The 14,849-nt window shown below is 40.2% G+C and overlaps 1 protein-coding gene and 1 non-coding gene across 2 annotated transcripts in view; both read right to left on the reverse strand.

Annotated features, from left to right (window-relative positions):
* Nucleotides 1-12,851, reverse strand: part of kiaa0930 — a 33,156-nt gene extending 20,305 nt beyond the window's left edge. Inside the window, exons 1-2 of the mRNA XM_017494594.3 lie at nt 12,472-12,851; nt 11-159 (exon numbers count right to left, since the gene is read on the reverse strand). Of these exons, the coding sequence (XP_017350083.1) occupies nt 11-159; nt 12,472-12,616 (294 nt within the window). The 5' untranslated portion in view covers nt 12,617-12,851. The remainder of the gene's footprint in view (nt 1-10; nt 160-12,471) is intronic.
* A 1,925-nt stretch (nt 12,852-14,776) lies between these two features.
* On the reverse strand, nt 14,777-14,849 carry trnar-ccg (transfer RNA arginine (anticodon CCG)). The gene has a single exon. It is a non-coding gene; the product is annotated as a tRNA-Arg (tRNA).

A 14,849-nucleotide genomic window follows, 5' to 3' on the forward strand; every position in this document is an offset into this window, starting at 1 on the left:
TTTATCTTACCTTCTTCCCTTCTGTGTTGTCAGCGCTGACATAAGAGAGCTTGCGTCGCACATAGAAAAGCATGTCGTCCTGACGTGGTGACAGCTTCTCCATGAAGTATGTGGAGAACATCCACGTCCAGAACACAATTCGGTCATCTTTAAAACACCCTGGCAAACAAGAAAAACTCGACAGGTCAGAGACCGTATTACAAAAAGCTAGGCTTATAACTGAAGAAGCTATCTATACAGTCGCAATCAAAATGATTCAACACCCGGTGCAAATCAGATTTACTGTCAAAATGTACAGAGTTTCTGCTGTTTGCAATGAACAAATCAAATAAAAGCAATTGAAATAGTTCAACACAGTCACTCGAGGGTTTTTCACAACCTGTCTTCTCAGAAATCTGGTTGAAGCCGTTGATAGCTTCCCCGTCCAGGTATTTCTGCCCCTAGCCAGTGCAGGTATTTCATGTGTTCCAGCTCAAGTACACCTGAACAACTAATGAAGCCCTTGATAGTTGTATCAGGTGTGCTTGAGACAAAACCTGTTTTGCATATTTGTGCTGTTGTGAGGGATTCAGCGGGTTGAACAATTTTGAGAATGGAGAAATCATTCTAAGTTGCATTTTCAGTTGAATTTGCAGGAAAACACATGAAGCATTCGTTGTGTTGAACTGTTTCGGTTGCTTTTGTTTGATGTGTTCATTGCAAACAGCTGAAAGTCAGTCAAGTTTCACAATAAACCTGATTTGCAATGGGGGTTGAATCATTTTGATTGCAACTGTAGTGTTTTGACATTTTATTCCTTAGTTGCTACAATTGGCTCATTGCTGCTGATACTGACAACAGTTTCAGGAAATATGCTTAGTGTGCGCAAAGCTGCTTTCCTTGCATCAGGTTTAAAATGAATGCTTATTAAAGCGGTGCCAGTTAGCTACAATTATTCCAATTCCACTTGTACAACATGGATTGGCCTCAACTGTTTAAACTAGGACTTAGCAACTATTTTAAAATATTCTATATTTAAAGAGTCTTAAAATTTCTAATAATAAATGAAGTGCTTCAGACTGTTGTATGCCCAACTGCTGCATGAAAGAGTGCGATCAGTAAGGTGATATGAGGCTGCTTGCAGGTTTCAAGCTCATTTTTCTGGCTGCAGTCTTATATATCAAATTAAAAGCATATCAAATTGAGACAAAAAGCCATAACACTACCTTCAAAAGAATTTCACGGCTATCCGTCACTCTCCTAACACTTTCCTGTGCGGTATTTTAGCCCAGTGTCACAGTAAATGTGAAAAAAAATGTACAAAACAGAAATTGCTCCTCTGTGCCTGTACAAACTGAAACTTCTTGTTCTAGCTCATACAGCCAGTGGTTTGTCTCAGTGGTTGAGCTTTGAAAGGTCAGTGACAAACAAGGTCAAATTAGAGTTTGATTAAGCTTCAGTTACAGTTCATAAAATCCAAAGCAGGTCTGCTCTATGTCTGTCAGAAAAAAACGATACAAGATTTTTTCCTGCAAGGAAAAAGTTAATTTAGCTAGGTAAACATCACACGATGTAACAAACATAATCCAAGCACTTCCTTCATGTTGGGCAAAGAAGTGATCTCGGTGGTGACATCACTGTGCGCAGTAATGATCCTGACACTTTTACTGTCGTCATTAGAAATACTGCAGTCACCTCGCAATTAGGTGGACGTAGCTATAAGCTTAAATTCTTTTTAGAATATGAGACAGTCCTTGTTTTTGAATGTGCGATGGGATAATTCCCACAGTCGCCCGTATTTGACGAATTTCAAGCTACAGTCATATGGACTATTCGATGAATTAACTCTCGTCGCAATCCAGAATTCTCTTGAGAAAATATTAACTGAGATTCTGTGAAAAGGTTGTTTTGGCGTCACGTCCACCAACTGATGTGAATCTCTGACTTTTCCACTGAAAGGATCACTTATGCAAGACAAACTGACCTGCTTCACAGAATTAATGCAATGAATAATCCTTACACTGTTTTATGAAAATCAGTCTCATGAACCTCTTGAAATAACTTTTGTTAACTCATAGCATTAGTGTCAAAGCTTGACGTTAATAATCACTGTCTTGCCTTTTCTAATCTGAACCTATGAGAGATGATTCACACATTCACACAGATGTGTTCATGGCTCCTGAGCTGAATAGACCAGTTTTTCAAAGAGTACTTCCTCCGGGCCTGCACACAAACTGGCATATTGGGATCCAGCGTCTGTCATTTGAGTATTTATCCATATTCTGCATGTGTCTCCCTCTACACCATTTCATTCTTTGGAAGAAGAGATTAGACAATGTTCAAAGTCCACCCCAAAAAGAAAAGCATTAAGAGCTCAGGGATGTCCTAAAACTCTTGCTGAGAAAACAGGAAACAAAAAAGGAGAACTAGACAAGGAACTGAAATCCTGCTTCTTGGGAATTCACCCAAAAAAATCTATTTGGTTCCTGGGATTATTGACACTGAGACAGCAGCCAACTGCTTTAAAGATTAGAGATTCTGATGAGAAAAACAACTCCTCAGTAATCACTTTAACATGTGGACTGTCTTGAGATCAAACACATATTGTGTAATGCTAAAATGTATTAACATGCTGTATTACATTATTTTCATCCATCCGCTTATCCTACACAGGGTCACCGGGAGACTGGAGCCTATCCCAATTCCTAATCAAGCGCAGGGCACGATCGCATACACACTCACACACCCATTCACACACTATAGACAGTTTGGAAATGGCAATCAACCTACAATGTCTTTGGACTGGGGAAGGAAATTGGAGTACTTGGAGAACATGCAAACTCTGCACACACACGGTGGTGGTGGGAAACGAACCCCCAACCCTTGAGGTGTGAGGCAAATATTCAGCACACACACACACACACACACACACACACACACACACACAGAGCATATTCAGCATACACACACACACACACACACACACACACACACACAACAGAGCATATTCAGCATACACAGCATATTCTGTATACACACACACACACCATATTCAGCACACAACACACACACACAGTGATGATACAGCGCCCCCCGGAGTAGAGAGAGTAAAGGGCCTTCCGTGCTCAAGTGCTAAAAAGTGGTAGATTGGCAGTGCTGGGGCTTGAACCTGCAACCTTTTGAGCAATAACCAGCAGCCTTAACCACTGAGCCCCCAGAGATATGGGTGTCACACTCATATGGGCTTCACAAATCTGCTATTATTGGGTTGGGCTATCAAATGTTTTTGGAAGCACTTTGATGGTTAATCATGTTTGAGGCCGGTGCTAGAGTCAACTCCATAAGAACGTCAACACTGTTATAAGTGCTTACCATCTGGAAAATGGACCCAATTTTGGTCAAAATCAACACTTTTTGTGTTGCCAAGTTAACTTTGTGTTTGCTTGGGTGATGCATAGTGTTGCATATGCATAGAGCTGAAGGTCCTACCAGAGATCTAAGGGAGAGTGGTTTCAGTACAACATCAAACCATCTTCGGAAAAGAAGTTTATTTCAGGATGCTGGAACGTCGTCTTCCACGGGAATAAAAGGCATCCTGGCTACAAAGTCAACAAATCGATGCTGCCTTTTTCACTGCAGTAGCTCCCAAGAGTTTTGAGTTGGTAAACGCATAATGCACACACACGCACGCACACACACACACACGTGGCATAACCTCGCTTTCATAACATCTAAACGATTGATGTGAAATGTCAGTATTAGAGACTGACGAACACTGACAGCTTATGAGACAAGAAGAAAAATCAAACAGTCTCCATAAAACAGTGACACATCTGAAAATACATTCGAAATTAAAATAGAATAGAGATAGATGATTCACTCTGAACATACAGTTCTCCATAGTCTGCCAGCACTAACACACACACACACACACACACACACACACACACACACACACACACACACACAGAGTGCAAGCAGAAGATCAATACTTTCTCGTGTCTCATTAAAAGGACAATTCTGTTGCAGTGACTGTGGAAATGGGGAGAGGAGACGACTTCTGGATGAGTTCCAGCCTAGGCTGGATGGGGTGACCTTGATTTGGGTAAATGTGAGCAGAAGCTTGGCAGACACAGCTGTGTTTAAGAGTGTCCCACAATGCAGGAGCACAAATGAAAAGTGGGAAACTGTAATCGATACAAAGGATTACTAAAAATAAAAGGACTAAATGTTCAGAACTAGATATAGTATATACTCACTGACTACTTTAGGAATGAAATGATGTCTAATTGTCAATACTTTTAATCCAGTGTGACCCAGTGCACTGCCATCATTCCAGCATAGATACAATATCGAACTGCGGTAATTACCACCCATCAGTTCTGCAAAGATCTGAACCGGTGAGACAGAGAGAGAGAGAGAGAGAGAGAGAGAGAGAGAGAGAGAGAGAGAGAGAGGGAGGAGCTGGGGGAGAGAGAAATTAAGACTGGACTCAGATAGCATGCTAGAAGAACAAAGAGGACATCACTGCAGGGCACACTGTCACTCACTGTAATGAGATTATAACAGAGGCCTTCACTTGAGTGCCACACACATAGAGGAGTGACACAGAGAGAGAGAGGACAGAAGGAGCACAGTGATTTGGCAGCACAGTGTGTAACCATCTGAGGGACAATGAAAGATGCACCTAAACACACACAGCCCTGAATCACCTTTTGCATTGAGTGTTTTTTTTGTTAATACATCCATCCATCCATCTTCTACCGCTTACTCCTTTCTTCAGGGTCACGGGGGAACCTGGAGCCTATCCCAGGGAACATCGGGCACAAGGCGGGGTACATCCTGGACAGGGTGCCAATCCATCGCAGGGCACAATCACATACACATTCACACCTACCACCAACACACCAATCAGCCTACCATGCATGTGTTTGGACTGGGGGAGGAAACCCCCACAGCACATGCAAACTCCGCACACACATGGCCCCAGCGGGACTCGAACCCAGGCAAATGTGCTAACCACTCAGCCACCGTGTGCCCTTGTTTTTTGTTAAGTGTATTCATTTTTGCTATATATTTTTCTTTCCTATTTTATTGCCCGTCCAATCCAGGGTGCATTCCCGCCTCTTGCTCCGCGTTATCCTGGTCAAGGTCTCTGTGAATACAATCCAGTCCATATCTCAATCTCAAACTCAAGAATACAATCCAGATGGGACACCAGTCCACTGCGTGTACACTGCAGACACACATTCAAACACTCACTCACGCCTAGAGGCAATTTAGCAAAGCCCACTCACCTACCAGCATGTTTTTGAGCATTGGAAGGAAACCAGAGAAACTGAAGAAAATCATGAACACGCAAGGCCAGGATCAACCAATGGACCCTGGAGTCGTGAGGCGTTAGCCCTACCCGAGTAGGAACATGTTTTGTAATATTTGGCAAAGTTTGTCTCACTTTTTGACAACTATCAAAAAAAAAAATCTGCCCAGATGATAAAAATCCTGTCTTCGTGGCATCACATGATCAAATTAAAAACAAATGATGTGACCCACCAACATTCAAGCAGTCAAGACAAGTTCTTGCAAATGATGGTGCCCGTCAATTCAGAAAGCTCCACCTCCTGCGGAAGCCTAGGCAATGTGTGCATGTGTTTTGGGGGCGTGGATTAGGAAGGAACACTGCAGGAAAGGCTCGTACGTTATATCAATTTTACATTTAATACCAGTTTTCCGCTGTCCAACAGATACATTTGAAATAATGCACACGATCTGTGTTTATCTGCAATCAAATTTATATTTATTAAATACATATCAAATATAGTGAATAATTAGAAATCCTTCATTATTATTACCAGCATGAGGAACTAATATGGAATACACTAAACGTATGCCGTTTCTGCTAGCCTTGGAATCGATACATTAGCAGGGCAGAAAGTCACAGGGTGATTCAAGGCCACTCAGTACTTTAAAACATTACTCTTCATCATTTTCCCATCGGTATACCGTTCCCACTGAGCCGCTGAGGTCAGACGGTTCTGCCAATGACATGAGCAGAAATAAAGGATTAGTAAGCTTTCTCTGCACTCTTGCCTTCATCTGGCAGCTTTCTAAAACACGACAGGCTTCTCAGAACACAGATTAAATACAGTATACAGACTTTTGTCCATTCTGAGAATGGTACACTGAGGGGAAAATAATGAAGAGTGGGGTCCAAAAGCCTGAGCGCACGAGTGAAAATCTTCTATTTTGCCTTCCTTTCTCATTTAATACAACAATTTTCATTGCAAATTATATTATTGACAACAACCCGAGTGAAAAGTGGAGTTTCTTATTATTCAGTACATCCACTTTTTTATTTTTTTTTGACTGCACTGACACACTGACTAACTCCACACGGTTGTGTAAAACCTTATAATCCATTTTAGATCAAATTCATCTGCATGAGTACGTGCTTCAATAGAAGAGATTAGACATGAGCTAAATCTGACCTTTTGTACAGAACAGTTAACACAGTCAATATCACAAATTTGCTTACAAAACAGATTTCAATGTGGTCTCAGACTACAAACTAAGTTTGAATCTGAATCAGCCTGATAAGCTTTGCCTGACAGACCCCAAACAAGTGAACACTTTGCTCTATGATTGATTTCTTGTAGGACTGCATTCAATAATATCTATGATAAATATCTATGATAAAAGTCGACATTCATCACGAACATGCGAGGTGGATACAAAAATAGGAGTAGTCACACCTGAAGAGTGAGTACACAAGATCGTGAGTGATAAATATCATGACTAAATAACAACAAAGAACTCGTGAAAGGAGAAGCAGAAATGTGACGGTAAGCCACACAATCGAACAGGAAGTTGTTCGTGTTTTTTTTAAAGAAGAAAAATGACCTACTGAATAATGGAAACATGGAAGCAAAACTAAAAGACTAGAACCAGAACACAGTAATGATGTAGTGCACTGGGCAGACACGTTGACAGAAGCACTGGTCTAATAATAGCTCCAAACCCCATTTAAAATACACCCATGTTCTGTTTTTTTGGGCCTCTGAGAGACTTAAACCTCATTTATCAAGTCAGGGCTTAAAACTCATTTCCATAGCTATCTGAGACAGCAGAGCTGGTGACGTCATCATTTTCACCACCAAATCAAGTGTAGGCAAATTAATTAGATTCTTTTCTCGGGCTAGTGAGGAACATTAGGTTAGGGAACAACATGTGGTTATATTTTTTGCATTTTTAGACATATTAAACCCTATGCAACAGGTCAACAGGGAAAACGTGTTCCTTCAGCTGACAAACCTAATACACAACGAAGGAGGTGTACAGAACTTTGAATCAATCTTCGATTCGTGCTAGTCTAATATAATAAAGAGGGAGAACAGTTGGGGGTGTTGAATTGGTTCTAGCTGAATTTAGAGCACAATGAAAGTGCATAAGACAACAGAATATTTCAGTGCTGTTTACTTGCACATGCTTGTTGGTGATTGGTTACAGCCCATGTCAATCTGAGATACCACACAAAACAGTGAGCTGGAGGATGCTTACAGTAAGAGGAAATATGAGCCTAAATGAGTCTACTGATTTTTATTTTATTTATTTAGGTCTATTTACACTTTCAACTTTATTTGATGAATGAATAATCTGAGTATGTGCACTATGTAAAATCCTGTCTAAAAGAAGTTTGGCTATTCAGAAGAAAGAATTAGCCCTGACTACAATAACATAAGGAACTTTTCATGAAAAAGAAAATTGTGATGGCCATACAGCGTGTCCAATCAGCAATAAGGATTCTGATTTTAGGTTTTGAATTAATGTCGATGTTTTGGATTTTGCTGGGGTTTTTTTTTTTGTTTTGTCATCATGTTTTTGTTTAGTTGAGGAGTTTTAAACGTATCTTCATTGAAATACCACCCCCTCCCGCAACTTTTGTCTCGATCACTCATAACGGCTTTGAATATAAAATTTTTGTTGTGAGCTTCAAAAATTCAAATTCCACAATGACCTAACATGCACTGGCAGCTTGATTAAAGTACAAAACCAGTACAAACAATATCAGCTTTTACACAATGATAATAGCTTGATTCAGAGAGGGTCATATACCATTTATTTATAGGTTTCAATTAGATTGACATCTGCACTGCACTGAACTGAATGAATACAAATCACAATAATAAGCAAAATATGACTTCTCTACCAATCATTCATACATTATATAGTATATTAATTAGATATCTTCATGCCTAGATCATTCTATGACTCATTTCCTTTTTTTGTGCAGGGTAAAGTACAGTCTGGCTGGTAAACGACTCCCTGTGTTCAAAGCCAGAAGGACCTCTCAGTAGGAGAGAAGGCCCCAGTAAAACCATATGGCTTTCTAAGCCAAACACTGCCAGAAATGTATCAGCCTCAATGACAGTATTCACAACAGGCAAAAACATCTTATACACAGAGCTTAAACCAACATTGTATGTCACGCACTTCAGAGAAATGGCTTGTAACTCACTCACTCATTCACTCGGGGCCAAAAGTAATGCCAGTTTTTACACTGTGAAATTTCCTCATATTCAGAGTCAAGTTTAGAAGATAACCACGCTTTGAAACCTTGCGTTTCATCCTTTTGCCAGCAACACACATTCTAGCCTTGATTGAAATTTTGAAAGAAAAAAAAAAAAACTTTATGAAGGCGCTACTGAGCATACTGCGGAAACTCTCACAGTGGTAACATTATATATATATATATATATATATATATATATATATATATATATATATATATATATATATATATATATATAATATACATATACATATGTGGTGGGGACGGTGTTGGAGAACATGAGGACATATGGACCATGGTGTTTTGCATCAATGACACCGTGTGCCCTTGTTATACATTTGTAACCTGTTTACTCTCCTTCTGCGACTGAAAGTCCTCTGTGCGAGTCTTTGTGGCTCTACTCGGCTGTGTATCTAGACCTGATTTTCTGATTAGGAATAGTAGGCTTTCTGCTCAGCTCTAAACTTGCTAATGTATTTCGTAGTGTTGAGATTTAAACCTACTGAAAACAAAACAAAAAAATGTCCCATATTCTCTGCAGCATGAAAATCACAGGGCTCTAAATATGCCCGGTGCAGATTCTAACAAGTGTACAATTGTGAGCTTTTAAGTAAGTGTTCTTCAAGAGGGGTCTGTACAATATCGCTTCTTAGTCACTGAAGTGAGTAACTGCACGGACAGAGCCCTTCTCTCAGTACAGCCTTCTGAAGAGACTGTGGTGTTTCCTACACAATGCACAGATCAAAATGCCTCAAGTACAGCCAGCCCTGTGTGCGGAGCCACTGTACAATCAGACAAGCTGAATAGAAGAGCTGGCATTTGCCATATTAAGCAAAACTACAGTGAAAACCAAAAGCAACTATAAAGAAATTTAGAACGATGCCTTCCAGAAAAATGCAAATTAAAGCTACAAATGAAATAAATGAGTTTGGTTCGTTTTCTGCATATATGCAAGCCTCACCCAGTTACGGTTATTCCAAACATATGCATTACATGTAAGCAAGACCCAGATACACTGTTGCACACATATTGGTCTACAAACCCACTTCCTTAACCAATGTCTTTGCTGTAGACCCAGAGGAATCTAATTCTGTTTAGATATAACCGCCTTCTTAGAAAAATGATTTCACAGGGCACAATCACATACACATTCACTCACCCATTCATTCACTACAGGCACTTTGGAGACACCAATCAGGCTTCCATGCAAGTCTTTGGACTGTGGGAGGAAGCCAGAGGACCCCAGCAGCACAGGGAGAACATGCAAACTCTGCACACACAGGGGCACCACGGTGGGAATCAAACCCCTGACCCTGGAGGTGTGAGGCAAACGTGCTAACCACTAAGCCACCGTGCACCGTGCACCAGTGAATTATTCAACGGCACTTTTAACAATGAGCATTGTCCCAAAGCATTTTTACAGAAATATATCAATTCAGGATATAGATTTTATCTAGTTGATAAATTTATCCCTTTTGATAGTTTTAACCGTAATTATTATAATGCAAACCTGCAAAGTACACAGTTATGAACTGTAAAATACACGGTACACTAAGTGCAATCCCATACAACCTTAAATGTTGCTGCTCTACTTTTTATAGTAAAGTTCTGGCAACCACAGCTAAATTTCATGGTTGTTTTTTCTTTTTTTTTTTTTACACAGTGATAGTCTTTAACCTCTCCTGATAATGTCTCTGGTGATGTCATCTGGTGTTTGCAATGTCAACAGAAAGGCTAACACTTTGAGACTAACACTTTGGGTATGAGCTGTGGTGTCCATTCACAAGCAAAGATGGTACTAGTGTCTAGTTAGCTCTAGTTAATGCTGATGTGTTTCTGAATTTGCTGTTGTATTTTGTTTTTTTTTTGTGAGTTTTGCACTCACAGGCCACAGTTGTAATCTCTTGTATAGTTATCAGTGTGTTTTCCCCTGCTAATCTCCCTTATTTTGTGTCATTCGAACAGCTTGCCTCTCACGCTCTGGACTGTTTGTATAACATTTCCTGGTATTATAGCGTAAAAAATGAAGACACGCTCACACCTCAGCTACACGATGAGAAGATACTTGGCCTGCAAACAGAGAATTTGCGAACAAGCACCACTCCACTGCTGAGGATAGTTCATTTTTGAAGGGTTTATTCATAAGCCTGTGCCTTACAACAGTGAAACAGGCTTCAATTCAAATGTTGCCTTCATATGATAATTTATCCTTCAACGTCATATTGTACACCTGGTCAGTAAAGTGGGATGCAAATACAATGAAAATGGTAAACAGGCTTCCAGTCTGGATGCCAGACAGTGTAATTACAGATCGTTTAATATTCAGCCTGGACATATTGCAGCCTTCTTTGTTATAGTAATAATGTCTGAGACATAATATCGTGTTCTCAAAGCTCCAGTCAGTAATAATAATAAAAAATAATGCCCCACTGCTTCCCTTCTAGCCTTTGTCTTATCTCTTCTCCCCCATAACCTCTTACACCATGGCCAATACACAGCAAGCAAAACGCCATGACATCATTAAATGAATGAGTTTAGGGCAGTGAAGTAAGAGTCACATGTCTTACCTCATGGTCTAGGCTACTGACAACAGTGGCTTGTGTGTCTGGTGGCATATGATGAGCCATATGATTGTGCGAACTGCTTGGCTTATTATTATTATTATTATTATTATTTAATTAGAAATAAGTAACTAAAGTGAATCTTATTCTTTCTGCATCATGCATGGAGGCTGCTGGATGGTACTGAGGTATCAGTAGTAGGACATGATTAGGAAGGCACTCTCAGGATCATGTGATTGAGGGTGCGTTAGTATTATAATGTGACAAAGAGGCATCAGTGGTATGACAGGATTATGATTAAGAAGCATCAGATGTGTGGCACGACAGCGGTCACTTCATCAGTAATACAAGATAGATCTGTATATTCTACCGGACAGCAAAAATGTATGATTGATCAGTATGATTATGAGAATAATTAGAATTCAGGAGGACATCAGAAGTGTGATCTGACTGAGGCTGCATCATAAGAAATAATGATATGATTAAGGAGGGATCAACAGTATGATAGAGTGTGCAGTATTACATGACTGAAGAAGAGGAAGTGGAAGGATCTGATCTGCAGGTATGGGCAGTATGACATGCCCAAGATGTGATGGAAGCAGCTAGGACATGATTATGATGGAAGATCTTTGGAAGATCATATCAGGTATATCGTCTGACTGTACAAGGAGGTTGAGCAAGGATCACATCTTCAGTATGACAAAATGACAAGTTGAACAGTTTGACATGCCCAAGGAAAGCCTGATTGAAGATGCATCAACAGCAGTATGACACATCATAGAGCAGTATGATATATATGATGGGATAGGACATGATAGAGCAGTATGATATATATGATGTGATAGGACATGATAGAGCAGTATGATATATATGATGTGATATGACATGATAGAGCAGTATGAGATATATGATGTGATAGGACATGATAGAGCAGTATGATATATATGATGTGATATGACATGATAGAGCAGTATGAGATATATGATGTGATATGACATGATAGAGCAGTGTGATATATATGATGTGATATGACATGATAGAGCAGTATGAGATATATGATGTGATATGATAGAGCAGTATGATATATATGATGTGATAGGACATGATAGAGCAGTATGAGATATATGATGTGATATGACATGATAGAGCAGTATGAGATATATGATGTGATATGACATGATAGAGCAGTATGATATATATGATGTGATAGGACATGATAGAGCAGTATGAGATATATGATGTGATATGACATGATAAAGCAGTATGTTATGATACTATATGACAGAGCAGTGTGAGATATGATGCATGATATAGGCTACATGATATACTATGATATGATATACTGTATGATAAGGGACTCACCGAGCCCACTGATCTCCTGTCGAATATTTAGTCGGTTTCGTTCGTCCGCTATGGCCTTCAGCATGTGCTCCAAGGACCGGTCCAGTTCTCCGTTCTCATCCTCCGCTGCTCCCGCCGTCTTACAGTAACTCTGGAAGGACGCCATGCCCAAACTGATCTCATGACAGTCTATACAGTCGAAGAATAACGCGCTTTGGAGGGAGAAAACACAGCCACAGCGATCTGAATAAAATATGATACTCTGTGTATTTCAGTTGTGAGCAGGACGCTACAATCCTGCTGTCATGGCATGGATGCAGGATGACACTTCAGTTTTATACAGCTCTGTAAACCACAAGCGTCCTCTTCTCACTTCCGACTTCTTCAACACAAAAGCTCAGCTGACAGCGTGTTTTTCCCAACCGTATTGCGATAAACCCGCCTTCTTTGTAACGATTGGCTAGTCGCATCCTGCCTCGTGCGTTTGGTTTGGCAGACCAATGATGAACAACAGCCAAATCCAATCGGAAAGCTTCTTTAGCGTATTGCACTACTAGCCAATCAGCATTCAGGGGCGGTATCTATCACGATGCTGGTAGGAAACAAACGCACAAACGACTGGGAAACACCCGACTTCCTGTAACGCAGGGCAACGGACAGACTTTTAAAGGGGACGAGTCACTTCAAAGTACAGATAAATTAATAATAAATATTGTTTTTCTTCTATTTGAATTAAATATGTTATTCCCCACTACAGCCTGTTGTAGCTCCTTGATATGAATACACAGAGACTAAATCCCAAACAGCTGTGGGAAATGATACATCCATCCATTTTCTATAGCTACTGCTTATCATACTGGGTCGTGGGGAACCTGGAGCCTATCTCAGGGAGCATTGGGCCTAGGGCAGGGTACACACTTGATGGGGTGCCTATCCATCGCAGGGCACACTCACATACACATTCAAACACTACAGACAATTTGGACATGCCAATCAGTCTACCACGCATGTCTTTGGAATTGGGGAAGAAACCAGAGTATCCAGAGGAAACCCCTACAGAACTTGGAGAACATGCGAGCTCCACACATACAGGGGCGCGGCAGGAATCGAACCCTGAACTAACCACTAAGCCATTGTGAGCCCACGGCCTTAACTAGATTTGGACAAAAGTTTGTGGACACCTGACCATATGTGCATTTTGAACATGCTTTTTGCTCATTCCAAATTTAATCCCCTTTTGCTTTTATAATAACCTCCAATCTTTTGGGAAGGTTTTCCACTAGATTTTGGAGCGTGTCTGTGAGGATTTGTGTTCATTCAGCCACAAGACTCTTAATGAGGTCAAACACTGATGTTGGGTGAGGAGGCCTGGGATGCAGTCATCGTTTCAGTTCACCCCAAAGGTGTTCAGTGGGGTTGAGGGCAGGACTCTGTGCAGGACACTCGAGTTTTTCCAATCCAACCTTAACCTTAACAATCCATGTCTTTATGGAGTGTCTCGCTTTGTGCACAGGGGCATTGTGAAGGTAATGCTACAGCATGCAGTGACATCCTATATACATTTGAGGTCATAAGTTTGCATATGGCTTGCAAAATGTTTATATATATATATATATATATATATATATATATATATATATATATACACATACACACACACACACACACACACACACACACACACACACACACACACACATATATATATATATATATATATATATATATATATATATATATATAAACATTGCGGGACCCCCAAATTCTTTATGTAGCCTTCATAAGTATCAATAAAAGTTTGTACCATTTCTAGTAGTTGTGTATGAGTCAAATAGCCACTGTTGGAAAGGGGTCAAATATGCAGAAGATGCTGGAAAACCAAATAAGGTGCAGGACCTGGAAGATTTTTCTTAAGAAGTCATGCCCACATATTCGTAATAGTAACCAGTCCTCTTTGTGCTGGATTAACCCAGCATGTATTTTATCCAAGTTACCCTGGGCTTCAAAACAACCCACCTGTTTTTAGAGTTTGGCTGCCTCCTGGTGGTTAACTGTTTAAAAGAAAAACCTAACTATTGATAACTTCACTGCACTGTCTAGAGCATGCTTAATCCATAACTGTTTGCTATTATATGTTTTTTTCATGTATATGATTGCTGTAAATTAGTCCTACTGAGCATTATTTGCTGAGTCTATCATAATGAAATGGTGGATTTCTCAGGGTAAAGTGACTTGCTTAAGGGCTCAGAGGCATTCCACAATTGTCATATCACATTAGGGAAACTGACAACTTTTCCAGCACATCACACGAAGTAAGTCTCAACAAAGACCCAGGTGGGACTTGAACCCACAATCCCCAGCTCCGGAGACTGATGCCTTATCCATTAGGCCACTGGGCC

The sequence above is a fragment of the Ictalurus punctatus genome, chromosome 19, assembly GCF_001660625.3.
Source record: "Ictalurus punctatus breed USDA103 chromosome 19, Coco_2.0, whole genome shotgun sequence".
Lineage (NCBI taxonomy): Eukaryota > Metazoa > Chordata > Actinopteri > Siluriformes > Ictaluridae > Ictalurus > Ictalurus punctatus.